Raw genomic sequence first — 21,413 nt, 5'->3', positions numbered from 1 at the left:
TTCAAATCTCCTCACCTCCAACTATTGAATTATCAAAAATATTATCATGCACACTACATGTGGCCACTTGATTATTTAAAAATATTAAAAAATAACCTTTTAATATAAAATGTAATAAAATTATTTTAAATTTATTTTATAAAAAAAAAAAATTAGAATTGAATTTTTTTATATAAAAAAAAAAGGAGACTAAATCTTGCTTGGTTAATAAGAAAATGAAGGAAATCTAAAGGAATAAAATTTTGAATCTTACCACCATTGCATATTAATAGCTAAAATATTAAAATTGAATCTTAAAAGAAGCATCACAAAAGTTTACCAATTAGGAACAAAGAAAAAAATTACAATTAAGCATAGAACGACACCAAAACATAGTTGCAGATCAATTGAAACTCCACCAACAAGGAGCAATGGACCAAAGATGCATATCAAACTATTGAGAAATCCTTTTTAGTCTAAATTAAAAATAAAAATTCACAATTATGGGAGAACGAGAAAACAAACACTCAATTTATCTTCTGAGTATTTACCTAGTCAAAAGCCTTATAACTTAATTGACACATCTTGATATACAAAGTACTTAGGTGCTAGAGGAGGAAATCCAAGTTGCGAAATTAGCAACATATCCTAATTATTGTTAAAAAAAATTAATAATTCCAAAATCAATGTATATTAACATAAAAGAATCAAAGGCCATCAATCTCAAACCCGAATGAATAAATAAATAAATACATACAAACACACACACACATATATATATATATATAACCGGAGTGTTTTTCAAATTAACATTTTAAAATATATTAATTTGAAATTTTCTTTTATTAAATTTGGATTAATTTTGTTATTTAAGATATATATCCTAAGATTTATAACACTAAAATAAGAATATACGAGGTCTATTTGATTTGAACGAAACTTCAGAACGTCTTTTTACATTTTGTCATGACCACAGATATAACATACTAGAATGGGAATAAAATTGAGCTTAAGAAGTTGATCTAATATTTTCTCCTGAGCTATCAATACTTACTGTACCGTATGTGAGCAAATGGCGGAACGAAGAATAGACCAGGGATACATCACGGCCCCCAGGGACTTTGAAATTTTTAATATTATACTAATAGCTAATATTTGAAATATTTGTTTCAAAATATTCATAAGTCATAACTCCCCAAAAAAAATTAAAATAAAATAAATAAAAAACAATTCTGGCGCCAAAAAAATGTAATATTTAAAGTGGCCATGCACATAGCGCCTATATTTGTGGTCAATGGCCACCTTTCCAAAACGAAAATTTTACTAACAAATCAAACAAATCCATTATTTGAAAAAATGGTTGATGTATTATAATCACACACAAACACATATATATACACACCTTCTGTAAGGGCGGCAAAAGAAAGGCTCAAGCCCACTAAGAATAGTGGTGCCTTCTCCTACAAATCTTGCCCCAAACAATAAACTTTTAAGAGAATGGATTTTAAACTCAAGTGCAATATAAAGATAGGTCCAGCTCTAAGATTGTTGAATCCAAAGAAATAGATTAATGTATTCAGAACAATAGATGAAGGTAATATCCTCCTTGGGCAAATCTGAGGAAAAATCTCTTATTAATAAGTTAAGCTCAAGTCCCTTTACAAGGTAATCCTTAGTTCTCTCTCTTGTTTCTCTTTTCTTGGAAATTGTTCATCCCCCTTTTCTTGGGGGTTCCCTCTCTTTTATAGTCACTTCCCTAACATCCTAGCCCTCCACCTATACGCTTCAAGTGATCCTTTAGGATACTTGTCCCATCAAGACCCTTCTGGAGGTGGTAGAGAGAGTTGCTAGATGTGATGTTGCTGTTCAGGGGTTATTTCCTCATTAATGTAGCTGATTAAGTTGGTGCAAAGTATTAAATGCAGAGGTAGGAGGTGTCTTCTTCAAGAAACTTCCTCTCACCACCCTCACAGATCCCATTATCTCCTGTTGCTATCATTTCCCTTATCCTTAGGCTTCAATGGGGTACCAGACATCCTTTAGCTCTCTTGCTTTCCTCGAGTGAGCGCAGTCCTTAGAGTTTGCCTATCTTTCTTTGCTTGAATTGGATAATTTCATCCTTGGATTAGGCTCTTTCGTCCTCGGTTCCCTCTCAATAGCCCTCTAAAACCTTACTCTAGGGAGACATTCCGAGAGCGAGGTTTTAGTAGAAGGTGGGAGAGCTGTCTCGTGCTAAACGTGTTCCCATACGGGGACGTCGTTTCACCTGTCTTATGAATACTCTTAACGCTTCAGTATCCACGTCATTGGAATTAGTGCCTCAGACGACTGCTTGTCCCCCATGTTCTACAGTGCGATGATGATCAATGACCCAAATTTCTTGAAATTAATAAGCGGGAAATTTACCGCTCATTTCCCATCCCTATAAAATGGGGAATGGGAGTTCTTTTCCTATTTACACACTCTTTATAATTTTCCTTCGAAGCAACAATCTGAGGAGACCTTCTTTTAAAGCTCGTAAGTTCCTCTGGCCCTATGCCCATTGTTATAAAAGGAACTCTTTTTCTTTTTTGCTTCTTGTTTTATCTAATAGGATTACATGGGCAGGTTTGCCAAGTTAGCTATTACTCCTTAGCGTATGGTCGCCTTTAGGGCAAAGAATAGAATCCCTGAAAACGTAGAACTACAACATTATGAGTTAGGAGCTCTTAATTGTGAGGTGCAGCCAAATATTCCATAACCAAGAAAAACATGTTTTAACACAGCAGAAATTAACTACTTCTGCTGCTCGTGCTGCAAGTTACATTATTGGCTATTTGCATGGTTCAGTGGATTATCTAATGGTTTAAACTTGTATGGCTTCCCATGATAGCGACCCGAGGTTCATCTGTTGTTAGTATGACCATTATGAGAAAAATCCGTTTTAATTTTCACTAATAGAATTCCTGGTTATACCTATATATACACACACACACACACACACAAACACACGTGTTTGAACCAATGAAAAATTAATATCTGAAACCAAGAAGAATCATTCATATGAAGTGTATGCATGATAAATGGAGCCTCACCATTTCATGGGCCAAGGTTTCTATGGCTCAGTTATATATATATATATATATACATATCTCTTTGGAATAACTTCTAACAAAGTATATTATATTCTCAAGAGGATTTTGATACTTTCTTACCCTTTGAAACATATATTGTGGCCATAATTGCACGCGCAACATAGAAAGTAAGAAGGATTAATGATTGACCAAATAAATTACTAAAATTTTATGTAGTACGGGTTTTAAAATTTTATATATACGAAGGACGCAAGTTCATGAATTGAAATTCAATTTCGTTGTCCTATTCATATATTAATTGTTGGAGAATGCTGATGAGTCTTCTCTAAATGTGGCATGCTTTTGTTGTTGTGCTATTACTCATACTTTGCTGCCTTGACAAGTAATGTGAATCATAAATATGCTCATACTGATGCCATTGTTTGCTGGTTTGACTTTTTCTCGAGCTATTTTTTCTATACTGTGTGCTGTTCCTCAGTCATTTCTTTAAATTCTGTAACTTAAGAAAAAGTAGTGTTTGGCTTAAGAACCAGTTAAATTGTTTGCAATATGCATATGCACATATTGATGCCTGTCTTTTTGTTTTTTAAGGTTTTGATGTCATTTTTGTTCCACTTGGCATTGTTTTCTGTCACTGCAATATAAACAAGCTCTTTCACAGATGTGGCTTTTACTAATTTACTCTAGTTTCACCTACCTAGAGTATATGCTATAACACATGTACAACGGAGAGAATCAACCAGAATTTCACCTTTCGGATAGAGTAACTAAAATGTTAATGTTTAGTTAACTTATTGACTTTGCAGTCAGAAATCCACAAAATAGACCATTTCTTCTTATTTTAAAATGAAATTCATAAGGCCTGAAAAACGTGATGAACTTCTCTCTCTCTCTCTCTCTCTCTTTTTTTACTTATATTTCCTCAGAGTAGCATAAGGCCTGAAGTTAATCAAATCATGATTAACTTCTTCTTTTCTAATTGTTTACCATGTACTTGAGGTTACCTGCAACTATGATTCCAGTACCTTTGTAGAATTCTCTATAATTTCTCGTGAATAATTAATTGGCATTCGACATGTAGAATCGCCTTTGCAAGGTCTCGTTGCCTGATTTGACCATGATTTAGCAATGATTTCTTGAGGGCCGCCTTTTGCGAAATTAAAATTAACGTGTTTAACCATAATTTGATTTTTTCTAATGCTTGAATGAGGTACTTACATGTCCTTACTCATCAGTTAGGCCTAACTAGTCCCACGTTTGTCTGTGTGTTTTCACCTATCAGTCATACCTACAATTCTTCTGGTCTCACCTACAATTCTAACAGTGTCCATGGCCAACTGAAGGGAGACCAACCAACTGATGGGAGACCAATTCTGTGCCAATATCCAAGGTAGGTAACATTTGAATTTATATGAATTCTTTTTCCATTAATTGTTAACCTAGTTTACGACTAGGCTACCCGGCTATAGTAGTCCAACTTGTACAATCTTACCCAAGATGGTACAATTGGGTCAACATTGAAGCGTGTTTATCCATTGACATTTTCAAGGGCGTGATGATCCATGAAATGCATGGTTGAAACTTGAAATGAGTCTATAAATACGTCCCAAACTTATGACAATTTGAAATCAAGTTCACAGAACCCTAATTCAAAGGCTCTTAAAGGTTCAAATTTTCTCCCAAAGGCTCTCAAAAAATCTCTCTTTAAGTATACCTTAGTTAATTCTCCATGGAAGCAACAAGTTTAGCCCTACAGCCCCCTACTTATGGAAACCTAATAACTGTTCTCAGCATTGATGGAGGTGGAATTAGAGGAGTTATTCCTGGAGTTATCCTTAGTTTTTTAGAATCTGAGCTTCAGGTAGAATATAATTTAGCCTCATATGTTTCCATGAGAAATCACAGCTGTTCAAAGTGCACTTTGTAGGGCACATTACAGATTTATATCAATGAGAACTATAACCAGCTTGCTCTTCACTTTCATATTAAAAAAAAATTCAATATTTTCATTCATTTATATCGTTGTAATCACTCAGTATATATTGAGTACTTATAAATTGTTTGGATATGATGCAGAAGCTAGATGGTGAAGATGCAAGAATTGCAGATTATTTTGATGTGATTGCAGGAACAAGCACAGGTGGTCTTGTGACTGCCATGCTGGCTAGCCCAAATGAAAAGAACCGACCCTTGTATGCCGCCAAGGATATCAAGGACTTCTACCTAAACAACTGTCCAAAAATTTTTCCACAAAATAGGTAACACTTACTATATATATTGAGTTCGATGAGATCAAAATCTCGTTAATTAATAAATGTCTATGGATGTAAAATTTTAATAAAAGTTTGTGTTTATTTAGTGAAAGTACGTCAAAGTATAGTATTTTAAAAAGTAACGTTTTAAAATTTTGTATATAAACAAATAAGTTAAAAAGTTAAAAGGCAATACCAAACAAATAGTGTACAAGTATCTTATTTTCTTATTAACCAGGTACCATTGTTTTATTTATTAACATGCTCTCACATTTTCAAATTACAGTTTCCCGTTGTTTCCTCAAACTACAAAGATAATAAAAGCTCTATCCGGGCCAAAATACAATGGCAAGTATCTACATAGCCTTGTCAAGGAAAAACTTGGAAACACAAGATTGCACCAGACGTTGACGAATGTTGTCATCACAACATTTGACATCAAGCGACTCCAGCCAACTATCTTCTCCAGCTTTGAGGTTTAACTTCTTCTCTTTTTTAAATTTACCTTCCTATCTTTTTTATCCCAAGTGAAATTACAATGTTGATCACTTGTAAATAAGTGATTAGAGATGATGGAGCTGAATTCTAATAATTTTCAATTGCACCAGGTGAAGAAAAACCCAAGCTTAGATGCTTTAGTCTCAGACATATGCATTGCAACCTCAGCTGCACCAACTTATCTTCCTGCTCATTACTTTGAAACCAAAGATGCGGATGGAAAAGTGAGAGAATTTAACCTTATTGATGGAGGAGTTGCTGCAAATAATCCGGTATGTATAAATAAAAATTAATTTGATATCGTACCCTAAAAAATTAAACTTAAACATCTATTTTTTCTTTAGTAGATTAACTTACAAATTTGTGCATTTCTAGGCTTTAGTTGCAATTGGTGAAGTAACAAAAGAGGTTATCAGAGGAAGTCCTGACTTCCCCATCAAACCAATGGACTATGGAAGGTTTCTGGTTATATCATTAGGAACTGGATCTTCCAAAGCTGAAAAGAAATATGATGCACATGAGGCAGCTAAGTGGGGTATTTTGAGTTGGTTAACAAGCGGTGGTTCCACTCCTATAGTTGATATATTTACGCAAGCAAGTGCCGATATGGTTGATGTACACAATTCTGTAGTTTTCCAAGCCCTTCATTCAGAGAAAAGCTACCTTCGGATTCAGGTAATAATATAATTCATGCCCATTTTTACATTCAAGAATATCATTACAATAAAATAATTCAAGAGCCTTTTGTTCAACTTTTCTTCGCTACCACTAATTTCAGGATGACACGCTAAGTGGGGATGTTACTTCTGTGGATAAAGCCACAAAGAAAAATTTGGACGATCTTGTGAAGGTTGGCGAAGGACTGTTGAAGAAACAAGTTTCTAGGGTGAATTTGGACACAGGCCTTTTTGAGCCAACGAGTGAAGAAAGTAATGAAGAGGCTCTCAAAAGGTACAAATCAAACAAATATTTAACTTCTAACAATTTGTGTAGTAAGTTCTGCTTCGTTATCATGTTAGTCTAATAAAAACATATATATGTTCTTGCAGGTTCGCAAAACTACTCTCCGAAGAGAAGCGGCTTCGTGAAACTAGGACTCCTCATGGACATGCTGCAAAGTCCAATTGATATTAAAAAAAAAAAAAAAAAGTGAATTCTTTCATTGGTGTTGTAGAAAAAGTTGTAACTTGTAATATTGAGGTGGAAGCAAAAAAATCCACCATTTAATTCTTTTAAATGTTTGTTTTATTGTATGAAATCCCCAATGGAATAATCATGCTAACAAAGATGTAGGCAATTCCTTGTAATTTTGTGCTGCGGTCAATAAAATAAAAAAATAAGCAGCTAGCTTCGTTTTGATGAAATTCAAGAAAACATATAAACAATGCGAATTTGGTTTTCTTTTAAAATATATTTGTTCCATCAAACTACAGGAGGATGCCTTGAAAGACTTGAAAAATTGTTGTGGTCAAATTTCCGACAGTGTCATCTCCAACACAATAGAATTGTACTATTCACCAATTCCCTATCTTGATTCGACAGTGACTGTCACTTTTTAATGTGGGACAAGTGATGTGGGAATTTTGGGAAAGTATAACCAATGAGCTTAGGGTTAGTCACATGAGAATCAACATAATTATTCTTTTCTTTGTTTTTTGTTTTCTTTTTTTTTTTTTAGAATCAAGAATTAAATTTTATTAATGAAAGACTAAATTGCATTAGCAGCAAGAATACATTCAAAGTTCTCGTGGGCTGATTCTATGTACACACTGAAATCAACTACTTCAATTGCTTTTTTGGCAAAAGCGTGATCGTGAGCAACTGCATTGATGAAAGACATAGTCGCATAGTTGTTTACGCATGTACTTAACATCTTGTATAATACCTTGTAAACTGGATAGGGGGTATTCTTTTCTTGATTTTGGTGAAGCATAACTTAAGAATAGACTTCGTTATTTTTAGAAAATAAGGGCCCGTTTAGTTTAGAGATAGCTGAGTTTTCATAACTCAGTTTTCAAAACTCATAACTTAAACCCAAAACTCATAATTCACTATTCAAATCTCACATTCACTCAAAAACTGCAAAACACCTGTTTGGACTCATAACTCAGTCACATATCTCTACAACTTTTTGCCAAAAAAGTGGACCCCACCTACTGACACTACCCAGTGTTGCCTATTGTTGCTACCCGCGTCTCATTAACAAAAAATCTTCTTCTGCTTTACTACTCCCACTGAGTCACTGTGGAAGCCCATCTTCTTCTTTACTTCTCCCACTGAGTCACCATGTTCTGCACTCACATCTCACCTCTTGCCTCACAAACCAGGTATTTTTCTCTGGCGCTCTTTGCTCCGTCTCTTTGTCTCCCCTTCTCTGTTTCGATCTGATTTGAGATAGCTCAAAACTGTATCTAGTTGATTAAGTAGTATGTTTGGGAAAATTGAAGTCCTGCATTTGAGTAATCTGTTAAACATTGGTAAGCTTGTCATTAGAGAAATCACATAAGTTCAGTTCGTGTAAAATTTTATCCCTAACAAAAAAGGAAAAAAGAAAGTATAGTTATATATATATATATATATTGACATACCTAATTGGTTACTGAAGCTAAATTTTGAGTTTTGTTTGTTGTCTTCTGTTTTTAACTAAAATATCTACTTGGATTAGTTATAGGATTTTGTGTTTCTATATCACCTATTAAATCCAATTCCGGGTCTTTAAATTGAATTGAATTGAATTGAATTTCTGAAATTAACATTAACAATTAGCAAAATCATGTATATGAGTGGATGTGTGGATTGCTGAATCTGGTAATTGTGTTTTGGAAATTCTTCTGGGTCAGGGTGTACTGGTAGGTCAATTGTGATTGGATTTGACAATGGCATGGTTGTGGCTACTATGAGGTTTGGATTGGAGGATCACTAATTAAGGAATGGAGGATGAAATGTAAAACAACCAAAGAGGTCCTCAAGCACTGAGCACTAAGAATTTCTTGAATGATTATTCTATAATGTTCATCTATGAGTGAAAATCTTAATAAATTGCAATTTGGGTTTTCAAGGATTACAATTATTTTCTTCTTCTAGATTGTATAGACTTTAACATGGAAATTTTTTAAAATGTAGGATTTAGATCCAGTGACTTCAACTATTGAGTACTATTGCACAACAGCTGGTGTGTGCCAATCTTGTTTACTACCTCTGTAGGACAGGCTTTATGGTAATGTCATTCCCATGGAGCATTCAAATTGCTTTGCTTCTTTGTTGTAAGTTGTGGCATCTTTTACAATGGATGGTTACATCCCTTTTCAAGTGGGACTAAGTGGCTATGTGACATAGACTAAAGCCCTATTTGGGTTGCGTCCACGGCCAGAGCATTTGCATTTTTGGGCCTTTTTTTTTTTTTTAAAGTCCGGCACCTCTTGACAGGCCAATGAATAGTGATTTCATTAATGAACAGTAACCAATATATATATATATATATTTCTGTTTTCATCAAAATAAACGGTATCCAAACGCACACTAAGTAACATAATTGACATTGTTTTGTTGTGTCATATTATTGCTATCTGGTATAGAGTTTTTTTGAATTTGATTTTTGGATAGAAAAGCTAGTAGACAAAGACAGCAGTTATTTATATTTATTAAGAAGTTTTTAGTTAGAGAAAACATTATAATAATCGTATGGCTCTCTATTTATGTAAGCCCGATTTGATTGGAGAACCTATTACTGTAGATTTGGATTGCTTTATTCATGCTTGTATAGAATGTTTGTATAGATTGTATTGGTCATTGATTTTATAGACTGTTTGTATAAAATGTTTCAAGTATTCTTGTTTTTGGAGAACCTCGAAGATGTTAATATAGGTATCATCATCAAGATCATCATACTAGTTTAGCACCTCTAAAGCCCTCCCAAGGGAGCAAGGATCGCCACCACAAGTAGATTGAGCAACATGCTCGGAGCTACCCATAGACTTACCCTTTTTCTTGTTAAAATGTTCCCTTGCTAACGCAGTGTACTCTTGAAAAGCAATGGTCTTGTCACTAACCCTATCCTCTTTCTTGGCAACCTTCTTCCCATTGCCAGTAGGCTCTTCAATGGGATGTTTGTCCGCACGTTGGGTTTGCTCCGTAGCAAGGGGATCATCTTGGGTTATGCCCTCCATGTCAGGATTGTAGCAATCATCACTACCCAACTAGAAATTTCCTCCTCTAGGGCGCGCTCTTCATCACTATCAGGGGCTGGTGTGTTTGATGAAATTTGAATGGCACCAGTTGCAGCATTAAGGCCAAACAATTGCCATAGTTTGTCATAGCTAGGACATCCACTCTTCCGTAATACATTTGCTTTAGGATCAGCCTGAAATGACAAGATGTACATCAAAATCATACTAATACAAAATAGAAAATTACGAACATTTTACCAAGGAATTAGGGTATTAAATATAACATACTGCAGCCACATGCGCACATCTCCTCAGAAGCAGTAACCATTTGGGTTGTCTCATCTCACCCCAACCTGCTATGGCTCAAAAGTTGGCTCCACTTTCTCTGTCTTTGCCAAAGCCTATTATGCTTTTGAATCACCTGCTTATGGCTCAAACTCTTCCCCGTTTTCTCATTTAGGGCATTCGTAATTGATAGCCAAGTTGGAGCCTTAAAAATACCATGTTTCATATTCCCCTTTTGTTGTTCATCCACCATAATGTCAATGAAGATTTTTTCAATGTAGGGAGGCCACATTTTGTTGTCAGCATTTTGAGATTCATATGCCATCTAATACAAATATCCCAACACAATTGTAAAGATGTTAATATATATATATATATATAGTTCTATGAATTGGCCAATTCATTTCTATTGGAAGAGGAACCCAAATAGTATTTTACTGAAGATTTCATTTCTTAATTCTTTTTTGATAAATGATTTTCATTCCTACCTAAATAAACACAGGATATGCAAGGATAGATATATAAGTTGGACTGATTTGAGTTTATTTTCCTGCAGATTTTCACATAGAGCAAGTAATTACATTAACTGTATTACCTTTCTTTTGCAGTGTCAAAATGTATTTGCTCCACTAATTAAGCTTGAGGCTGTCCAAGTAGAGTGCTAAGGAAGATAATATTTATCCTAATGATGCCTTTATGATATTGAACTGTAGATTTGAAACTTTTATCCAATTGAGCATAAAGTCATTTGGATATGTGAATTCATCTTGCACATGCATTACGAGTAATACTAGCTTTAAGCTTAGCAAAGAGCTTGTTCAATTAAGTTTTGAATTGCACAACGTGAATTCAAGCACTAAAGCATATCTGAATCCAACAATGAGCCAACAACTCAGTGAACAAAGTTCAAAGATCATCCATTTTGAAGGTTAATGAATTCCATTTCTTATTCCAATATTTATATGGTTAGTAAAGAAACAAGTTAACATTACAAATCATAGTTTCTCTAAGTAGGTAATAGAACTCAGTATCATCAAATCATGTTCAACAAAAGCATATATGCCCTATACTTAAAATGTTCTGCTCTAAGTCTTGTGCTGAGTTATATCTATTCAACATACTCCTCCCTATGGAATCTATTTGTATATACATAGAAATGTTGGTCAAGTGGAACTATGGAAAACCAAAAGCAATGGAGTAGCAATGAAATCTATGGAATCTAATTGGAAGGAAGGGCTGTAAGCCTTGTGTATATAATTAAGTCCTTATATTTCCACTGAACCATAGCCATGATATCTTATTTGTTGTAGATGATGAAAGAATCTCAAAAGGCAGGAAAATAAATTAAACAAATGGAAATTTGATATAAACAAATGGCAATTTCAGTTCATCAATTAAACACATGGGTCACATAAATTCAAGACCCAAAAGGTCTATACTCTACTATTTCTTACATGCAATTTCATACCACAAGAAAGAAAGTAAGACCCACTTCAATTAAACACAAATAATGAAAAGAAAGACCCAAGTATAGATCAATAAAATAGAAATTATAAAAAGAAAGAAAGAAAGGTCGAAGATGAGTCCATGGAGAAAAACCCACTTCAACACACACACCAATACCTGTGGGCAAAAATCAATAAAACAAAAATTATACCACAATGCCCAAATCATACAATGGTCATAGACAATGGTCGTAGACAATGGAGGGGAGATAGAGATATACACTGCACTTGGGAGAGGATCACAGAATGACTTCAAATGGTTTTTGCAACGGACAGAGCTCTAACTTGCTATTCCAGTTCCAATTCTAATGTAGAGATATCCGCTGGGTTTCGTGCTTCGGTTTAGATCGCTAGAGGCCGAGATTTGATGGAGTAGATGAAATGTGAGAGAAAACGGAGAGAGGGAAGTGAGAAAGAGGGAAATTTTTGGCTAAAATATTTTGAGGGAAGTGAGAAATGGTCTTCGCCTAAATTTGCAATGGTAACATCACATGGTTTCTAAACTGACATGACAACACACAATTTATGGGCTCCAAAAAGTCCTTATATTTACGTTGGTGCCACTGAGTTTCCTATCTCAATTTTTGAAAACACCCGGAGCATATTTCTTGTTTCCATCACGCTAACTCAAAATTTTGAGTTTTGAGTGATGGAAACAAGGGTTGAAAATCAAGCCAAACACAAAAATTTTTTGTGGGATCCACATGTTTTGAGAACTCAGTTATGAAAACTGAGTGATATGATCCAAAATTGCACTCATCCAAACGGGCTCTAATACTTCAGGAGATTTTAATTTTATTTAGGTGAGATTTGATTTTTATACTTAAAGAGATTTTAACTTTATTTAGGTGAGATTTGATTTTTTATATTTTAGGAGATTTTAACTTTATTTAGGTGAGATTTGATTTTTTATACTTCAGGAGATTTTAACTTCATTTAGGTAAGATTTGATTTTTGTTTCCATGTTATGGTACGATGACTTGGGAATATATATAAAGATATAGACCTTTGACCTAAGTTGATTATTTCAGAATTATAAAAAGAAAAGAAAAAAAAAAGAAACAAAAACAAAAGTTGACTATTTCAAAATTTCTCTATTCAACTTGTGGATTCACGCTTCTTTCCTAGTGGATTCTAGCTAAGTTCTCTTTGTTGTAAAAGTGAGTTACTATGTAACGACTTAAAAAAGAGTACTCATTGTATCCACGCTATATGTCAAAAGAATTAATTTAATCACAATTGAGACTCCTTATAGTTTTTTTATATATGTAGATCAACCCATTATATATCCGATATAAGAATTAGCACACAACCACCAACACATAATCAACTTATTTAATATCAATCTAGGACATTGTTACGGCCATATATTTTGTAATTGGGTAATCCTTTGACAAAATCTACTTTATTTGTAATTGGGTAGATCTAAGATGGGTTTTATACTTCAAAAAACATGTTTTTCAAGTCAAGTATTAAATACATGAAGATTGATCCAAGAAACAAGTGAATAAAAGTTGTTCATTAAGTCTCGACAGATATCTCGACAAATACCTACTATCGAGACTTAATATGAAACTCGATAGCAGCTCGATCTATCAAGAACTACGATTTTTAGTTTTTAATATTTGAATTTTAGCCCAGGCTTTTGGATTTGTTTAGAGTTTCTTTTTTCACAACCCTAGACATATATAAGGCTTATTTTAAATGATGTCATATACCAAAACAAAGACCAAGAAATTTATTTTCTCTGTGAGAAGCTAATACATTTGTATGCCATAGGGTTTTGTAAACAAGTGCTTCCAGATCTTCATTATTAATGAAGTAAAGAACTTTGCAACTAACAACATTTGTTCAAGTTACTGGATTTAGTCATGTACTGTGATCTGTGTAAAGGGTTAGTCACAAATTGGAAAGAAGGCTACTATAAGATCAAGTCTAATTAGGTATTGGAGCGAAGGTTCAACTGTAAGTTGGTATTTCAGGATAAGCCAGGGTAGTTGGTAAGATTCCTTATACTTGTAACCGCTTGTTGTTGACTAGTGGTTTTTTGGGAGTAATGACCATAAAATCACCTGTGGGGCTTTTACATTGCGAGGCTTTCCCTATTTGTCAACAAATCACTATGTCAAATTTATTTTCCATTGCATTTAGTTTATTTGATAATTTGTTGGTGCCTTCAAGATTTGCATGCAATTTGAACCTACTTAATCAACTTGGGTAATTGAATTAATTAACCAAGGTCAAGCTATCTTAACCCAACAAGTGGTATTAAAGTGGGTACATTCTAATTAGGCTTTAATCTTTGTTGTGTGATCCATTGACCCCTGCTATTATGGATCATGGGCAATCCTTGATTATTCCTCTTTTATTTGATGGAACTAACTACGCATACTGGAAAGTATGCATGAAAGCCTTTTTGCAATCTTTAGATGAGAAAGTATGGCTTGCAGTTGAAGTAGGTTAGGAGAAACCTGAAGAGCTACTAGCAAAGTGAGATGATACTAATATCAAAGCTGCAAATTTTAACAATAGAGCGCAGAATGTTCTGTTTAATGCTATAACCAATGAAGAATTCAAGAAGATCTCTTCGACTGAGAATGTGAAGGAAGCATAGACTATTCTTCAGAATACCTACGAGGGCACAGAAGCTATTAAAAACTCCAAGCACCAAAGGCTCACTACCAGTTTTGAGGAAATAAGGATGGATAAGGACGAGTCATTCAAGCTTAAGGACATAGTGAATTCAGCCTTTAATCTTGGAGAACAGATTCCAAAGACCAAGATTGTCAGGAAGATCCTTAGATCGCTTCTGGAAAGATTCCATGCCAAGATCACTTCCATAGAAGAATCAAAGGATCTTGACTCTATTCCTTTGACAGAGCTAATCAGGAACTTGCAAACCTATGAACTAGGGTTGGCAAGGATAGCAAAGGCAAGAACATGGCCCTGAATATTAAGAATGATGATAACGATGAGTCATCTAAAGATGAGGATACTAAGCTAAAATCTTATATCACTAGACAATTCAAGAAGTTTATAAAAAATGTGAATGTCAAAGGAGGTGATAAGGATCGCAAACCATTTACATTCTCTCAATTCAAGTCCTAAGACAAAGGCAAGAGAGAATTCAAGGATGTTGGTCAAGGCAACAGTGTTCCTTCTGGGCCTAATTGCTATAGATGTCAAGGGTATAGACACATGAAGCAAGAATGTCCAACTTACCTCAAATCCATTGGAAAGAGCAAAGCCCTAGCTACCACCTTGAGTGATACAGAATTAGAAGCTAATTTTGATGAAAGTGACCAAGATAGGATAGTGAGTGCTTTCACAGCCACTATTAAGTCCCCTGAGGAAGCAGTAAACCAAATTGATGAGGAAGAAGAGCTCATAGAATCAAAGTTTGAGAAGATGGATGACCAGGATGACATCCACACTACATACACTAAGTTGTACAAGGTATTTAAGAAGCATGAGAAGCTCTACAAGTTGGCTACGAGAAAGCTTAGTGAAGTGGAGTTGGAACGTGAGGAACTCTCCACCAAGGTTGATGAAGCTAATTAAACAATTGGAGCATTGAGATTTTAGAACAACCTTCTTGTTAAAAAGACCAAGAAACTGGATGCTAAACTCTTTTAGGTAAGAGCACAATTGGAATGGACTTCAAGTGCTAAGCTGGATGAAATGCTGAACTTCCAGAAATCTGCATTCGACAAAACAGGTCTCGAGTATGATAATTCTCTCTCCTCTTGTCATACCTCTTCTAATGCTTTAAATAGAGTTATTTTTGTTCCCTCTACTAATAATGATAACTTTCAGGTAATTAATCCTAAAACTGAAAATATGAGTGAGGATAAAAGTGATAAGGAAAAATCCATTCTAAGAGCACCCCCTAAGGTTGGTAAGAAAGAGACTAAGTAGAATAATCATCGCTCCACCAATAAGAAGTCTCTTCCAAGGAAGCCCCACTCGTCCAAATTGCTATAAGTGGTTAGCCACTCAACAAAAAAATAGTGTGTCATCTATGGGGAACCAAAATCAACTCCATCTTTCTTTAGCCCCTCTTGGAGAACTTCTTAAGGCAGTCATGCTTCTCTCAAACTTCAATGGTTTCAACTCTCCTCCTTATCCATCTGAACAAAGGTTCATGCAAAAGAAATGATCCCCGTCTAGGTCTCCCATCAGGAAGGAAAAAGATTTCAAGTGATTCCTTCACTTTTCTGATCTTTTCCATGGTTTGTGTTATGGTTTGAATCAATCTAGTTTTGATGATTTGTTTGATTTTTTTTTTGTCCTTGTTTTGTTTCAAGCTATTTTTAATAAAAAAAATAAAAAAAGACAAAAAATCAGAAAATACAAAAATAGTGTATGTGTGTGTGTGTGTGTATTGGTACTTCTGTACCTTGGATGACCTTTGAAACAAAGTTTCTCAACTTTGTATCACCTGTAGCTTAGATGAGCATCTTCATGTACAACTAAGAAATGTGAGCTTTGTGGCTCTTTTATGTGATTTGTATGATTTGGTTGATCTCTTATCTTTCATATCTTAAATCACTCTTTTTGGCTTGAATGATTAGAAAATCCTAAGAGAAAGGCATAAATAACCATTTCACCACTAAAACTTGTCAATCATAAAATATCTGTGTGCAATTCATAAAAGCCGTGCTCGGTAAGGTGTAGCACTTGCACAGCAAAATTAGGATGTTCAACTTACATAATTGGGTAATTTCTTTTCTCTCTCCTATATGCTAATACATGATATGCTTAAAAGAAAAATATGCAAAGAACATGAAAGCAAAAAGAATCAAAATGCTTTCAATATGGTTGCAAGCATGTTTCTAGGAGATGTGGGAGTTATATGATGTACCTCGAACGTGATAGTCCCCATCAAACAGTTATGATTGTGTGTAAATATATTTGATCCTCCTATATCATTACTTTTCATATAATGATTTACTTATGGTCTCTTGCAATAGTTTCACACACAACACACATACTCTTGATACTATTGTATAAGTACAATGTGATTTGGCCATCATAAGGGATACATGTGGTAGTATATGCTCTCTATACTGTCTAAATATGTTTTTGCAACAAAATTAGGTTAGACTTGTTTAATGTGCTTTTGATCTAGGAATGCTTTGCATCTAGAGTTGTGGATGTGTTTTTATGCTTAACATGCTCTTTGATTGCTTGTTTTGGTGTCTATCTTTTTTGCTTTCATCTTGTGTTGCTTCTCTTCCTTGAAAACTCTCTTTCAAGCCTCTTAATAGTAGCTTGATACCTTCGTGATCTATCAAGCTGCATTTTCTATATATATATATTTGAGGTCCAACCCAGTTTTGCTCAAACTCAAATATCTCGATCTCTCTCTCTTCTCTCTTAATCCAAACATTTTCTTTTCACCATAAACCTTCTCCCACCCAAGACTTCGGCCTAATCCATGCCTCAATCCCTTGGTAAGTGCTCTAAAACTTTCCTTTTCTCCTTCCTCATGCATTTCATGCATTTTGTGACCTAAGTTTTAGTTTTAGGAAAATTTGGGATTTTTGAGTTTTATGAAAATTTTGGGGTTGGGTTTTGTTAATACGATCTCACATGTTCATGCATTGCATTCTATGTTCATTATAATAATGTTTCGTACATTCTAGGATTGTGTGACTAATTATACAATGTGTTAGATTGGATTGGGTTTTTGCCTATGATGCAATTTCTTTAGCACATAACATGTTCATGCATTATCATGCATTGCATGTCATCTTTTTCTTCTTTCTTATGCTTTATGTTCCTGTTGTGTTCTCTGCTTCTCTTCTCTCTTTCTCATTTAGTCTCCTTCTCATGGCACCTAAAAACTCTGTCCCTTCTAAGAACCCAATAAGACAACGTGGTTCCTCCTCCTCTTCCTCTTCTTCTGCTCCCTTCCCTCCTAATTTTGTTCGGTTCTGTAATGAGAAGGCATGAGATTACTTCTTTAAGAAATTTTCTAACTGGGCGATTCATTCAAAACTCTAGGTCATTCTGTCTGACTTTCCAGACACTCCTCTATCCGGTGCGTTTAGCTCTCGGGCATGGGTTTCTCTATTTGAGAAACCATCGAGGTCTCCCAACGTGTTTATACAAGAGTTTTACTCCAACATGCATGCCATCGATACCTCTGTACCGAGGTTTACTATGATATTCCTAGGAACACATCTCATAGTTACCTTGGTGCTCATTTCCAAGGTGCTATGTGTCCCTAGGGTGGATCATTCGGATTACCCTAGTCATTAGCATCTCTCTTTTATCTCTAGAGAAGAGTTGACCTCACTATTTTGTGAGAATGACATGTTCTGGGGAGTTACCTTAAATTTCAACACAACCAAGCTTGCTAAGGGTCCACGAATCCTTAATATGGTGATGACCTTTGTACTCACTCCACGGTCACACTATAACACTATCATCGAGTCTCGTGCTTGTTTCCTTCTTTCTCTCATGGAGGATCTCTCTATAGATTTTCCATCACACATGATAGCATCTATGATAGATTGCTATTGAGACATTGCTACACGTGATAAGCTCATCTTTCCTTCAACTATCACACGCATCCTCACACACTTGCATGTCACCATTCCTCCCTCTTCTCTCATCCATGTCATGGGTGCCATTAGCAAGGAGTCTATCCAAAAGAGTGCAACGCAGTTGGCTGCAAAGCGGCCTCGTGTAGAGACAACAAATGCAGCCCTTACCCCTTGACCCTCTTCTTCATTTGCCCCTTCTTCCTCCTCTAGGGTAGATGTCTCCCTCACTGACATCATGGATCAGCTTCAGCACATGCGTGCTGATTTTGGTAGTCATCTAGGTCATCTATCTAATGAGATGTGTTAGATGAACACCAAAATCGGTCGCATTGCTCGCCACCAATCTCGCCTTGGTGGTTTCGCGCCCTCACCTTCACTCGAGCCTGTTGAGGGGTCCTTTTCTAGTGGAGATGATGATGATGGTGCTGATGGTTCTAGCTCTTCTAGTGATGATGAGTTGACGACCTATAAAGTCCTTGTGATTTTACCCCATAGAATCAATTTGGATTGGTGTAGGACTGTTCATATAGCCTCTAAGCAACAGAGCCAACATTTATTAAAGTTATTATAATTATTTGTAATTATGTCCACCTATGGTGAGATTAGGATTGTCCAGCCCTATTGATCAAGTTGTGATAGGTTTTGAAGGGCTTCACATTTCTCATTATCTTAATACAATTGAAATATTTGCAAAATCTTTGTAACTTTAGAATTGAGATGATTTTCTTTTTGTTAGCCAATGACAAAGTAACTTGGAATTTGAAGTTTGTCATATATTCATGTATTGATAATTTGGTACTAAGTAGTTAGTACTTACGAGTAATTTGTATCACATTTATTCTTTAACATATATTATCACTACTGATGATTTTTCATTATGTTTTTTTTTTAAATATGGAAAGTAAAATTTTATGATTCTTGATCCAATCCTACAATCTGATTTGCAAAACCCTCTCACTGATCAACCCTACGTAGGATCCTTACCTTGACTACTATGCTTATAGCTCAACTAGCATTAAATAGTTTTTCCAATGAAGACATTTAGCATTCAAATCTCCTCACCTCCAACTATTGAATTATCAAAAATATTATCATGCACACTACATGTGGCCACTTGATTATTTAAAAATATTAAAAAATAACCTTTTAATATAAAATGTAATAAAATTATTTTAAATTTATTTATAAAAAAAAAAAATTAGAATTGAATTTTTTTATATAAAAAAAAAAGGAGACTAAATCTTGCTTGGTTAATAAGAAAATGAAGGAAATCTAAAGGAATAAAATTTTGAATCTTACCACCATTGCATATTAATAGCTAAAATATTAAAATTGAATCTTAAAAGAAGCATCACAAAAGTTTACCAATTAGGAACAAAGAAAAAAATTACAATTAAGCATAGAACGACACCAAAACATAGTTGCAGATCAATTGAAACTCCACCAACAAGGAGCAATGGACCAAAGATGCATATCAAACTATTGAGAAATCCTTTTTAGTCTAAATTAAAAATAAAAATTCACAATTATGGGAGAACGAGAAAACAAACACTCAATTTATCTTCTGAGTATTTACCTAGTCAAAAGCCTTATAACTTAATTGACACATCTTGATATACAAAGTACTTAGGTGCTAGAGGAGGAAATCCAAGTTACGAAATTAGCAACATATCCTAATTATTGTTAAAAAAAATTAATAATTCCAAAATCAATGTATATTAACATAAAAGAATCAAAGGCCATCAATCTCAAACCCGAATGAATAAATAAATAAATACATACAAACACACACACACATATATATATATATATAACCGGAGTGTTTTTCAAATTAACATTTTAAAATATATTAATTTGAAATTTTCTTTTATTAAATTTGGATTAATTTTGTTATTTAAGATATATATCCTAAGATTTATAACACTAAAATAAGAATATACGAGGTCTATTTGATTTGAACGAAACTTCAGAACGTCTTTTTACATTTTGTCATGACCACAGATATAACATACTAGAATGGGAATAAAATTGAGCTTAAGAAGTTGATCTAATATTTTCTCCTGAGCTATCAATACTTACTGTACCGTATGTGAGCAAATGGCGGAACGAAGAATAGACCAGGGATACATCACGGCCCCCAGGGACTTTGAAATTTTTAATATTATATTAATAGCTAATATTTGAAATATTTGGTTCAAAATATTCATAAGTCATAACTCCCCAAAAAAAATTAAAATAAAATAAATAAAAAACAATTCTGGCGCCAAAAAAATGTAATATTTAAAGTGGCCATGCACATAGCGCCTATATTTGTGGTCAATGGCCACCTTTCCAAAACGAAAATTTTACTAACAAATCAAACAAATCCATTATTTGAAAAAATGGTTGATGTATTATAATCACACACAAACACATATATACACACTAAGAATAGTGGTGCCTTCTCCTACAAATCTTGCCCCAAACAATAAACTTTTAAGAGAATGGATTTTAAACTCAAGTGCAATATAAAGATAGGTCCAACTCTAAGACTATTGAATCCAAAGAAATAGATTAATGTATTCAGAACAATAGATGAAGGTAATATCCTCCTCGGGCAAATCTGAGTAAAAATCTCTTATTAATAAGTTAAGCTCAAGTCCCTTTACAAGGTAATCCTTAGTTCTCTCTCTTGTTTCTCTTTTCTTGGAAATTGTTCATCCCCCTTTTCTTGGGGGTTCCCTCTCTTTTATAGTCACTTCCCTAACATCCTAGCCCTCCACCTATACGCTTCAAGTGATCCTTTAGGATACTTGTCCCATCAAGACCCTTCTGGAGGTGGTAGAGAGAGTTGCTAGATGTAATGTTGCTGTTCAGGGGTTATTTCCTCATTAACGTAGCTGATTAGGTTGGTGCAAAGCATTAAATGCAGAGGTAGGAGGTGTCTTCTTCAAGAAACTTCCTCTCACCACCCTTACAGATCCCATTATCTCCTGTTGCTATCATTTCCCTTATCCTTAGGCTTCAATGGGGTACCAGTCATCCTTCAGCTCTCTTGCTTTCCTCGAGTGAGCGCAGTCCTTAGAGTTTGCCTATCTTTCTTTGCTTGAATTGGATAATA

The 21,413-nt window shown here is 34.6% G+C and overlaps 1 protein-coding gene and 1 long non-coding RNA gene across 2 annotated transcripts; one reads left to right on the top strand and one right to left on the bottom strand.

The window, feature by feature from the left end:
* The first annotated feature begins 4,683 nt into the window (after nucleotides 1-4,683).
* LOC112005054 (patatin-like protein 2) lies at nucleotides 4,684-7,110 on the top strand. Its single transcript, XM_024037303.2, has 7 exons — nucleotides 4,684-4,914; nucleotides 5,130-5,311; nucleotides 5,592-5,781; nucleotides 5,914-6,075; nucleotides 6,179-6,478; nucleotides 6,582-6,754; nucleotides 6,853-7,110. The coding sequence occupies exons 1-7, from the start codon at nucleotides 4,783-4,785 to the stop codon at nucleotides 6,929-6,931; spliced, it is 1,218 nt and encodes a 405-aa protein (XP_023893071.2). The 5' UTR covers nucleotides 4,684-4,782; the 3' UTR covers nucleotides 6,932-7,110.
* Nucleotides 7,111-9,588: 2,478 nt separating this feature from the next.
* Nucleotides 9,589-12,207, bottom strand: LOC136064699 (uncharacterized). Its single transcript, XR_010626290.1, has 3 exons — nucleotides 11,981-12,207; nucleotides 10,258-10,579; nucleotides 9,589-10,163 (listed from the first exon to the last, which is right to left on the bottom strand). It is a non-coding gene; the product is annotated as an uncharacterized LOC136064699 (long non-coding RNA).
* Between the last annotated feature and the right edge of the window lie 9,206 nt (nucleotides 12,208-21,413).

The sequence above is a fragment of the Quercus suber genome, unplaced genomic scaffold, assembly GCF_002906115.3.
Source record: "Quercus suber isolate HL8 unplaced genomic scaffold, Cork oak 2.0 scaffold_740, whole genome shotgun sequence".
Lineage (NCBI taxonomy): Eukaryota > Viridiplantae > Streptophyta > Magnoliopsida > Fagales > Fagaceae > Quercus > Quercus suber.
Note: the sequence above shows the minus strand (reverse complement) of the source record. Positions and strands in the feature narration are given on the sequence as shown.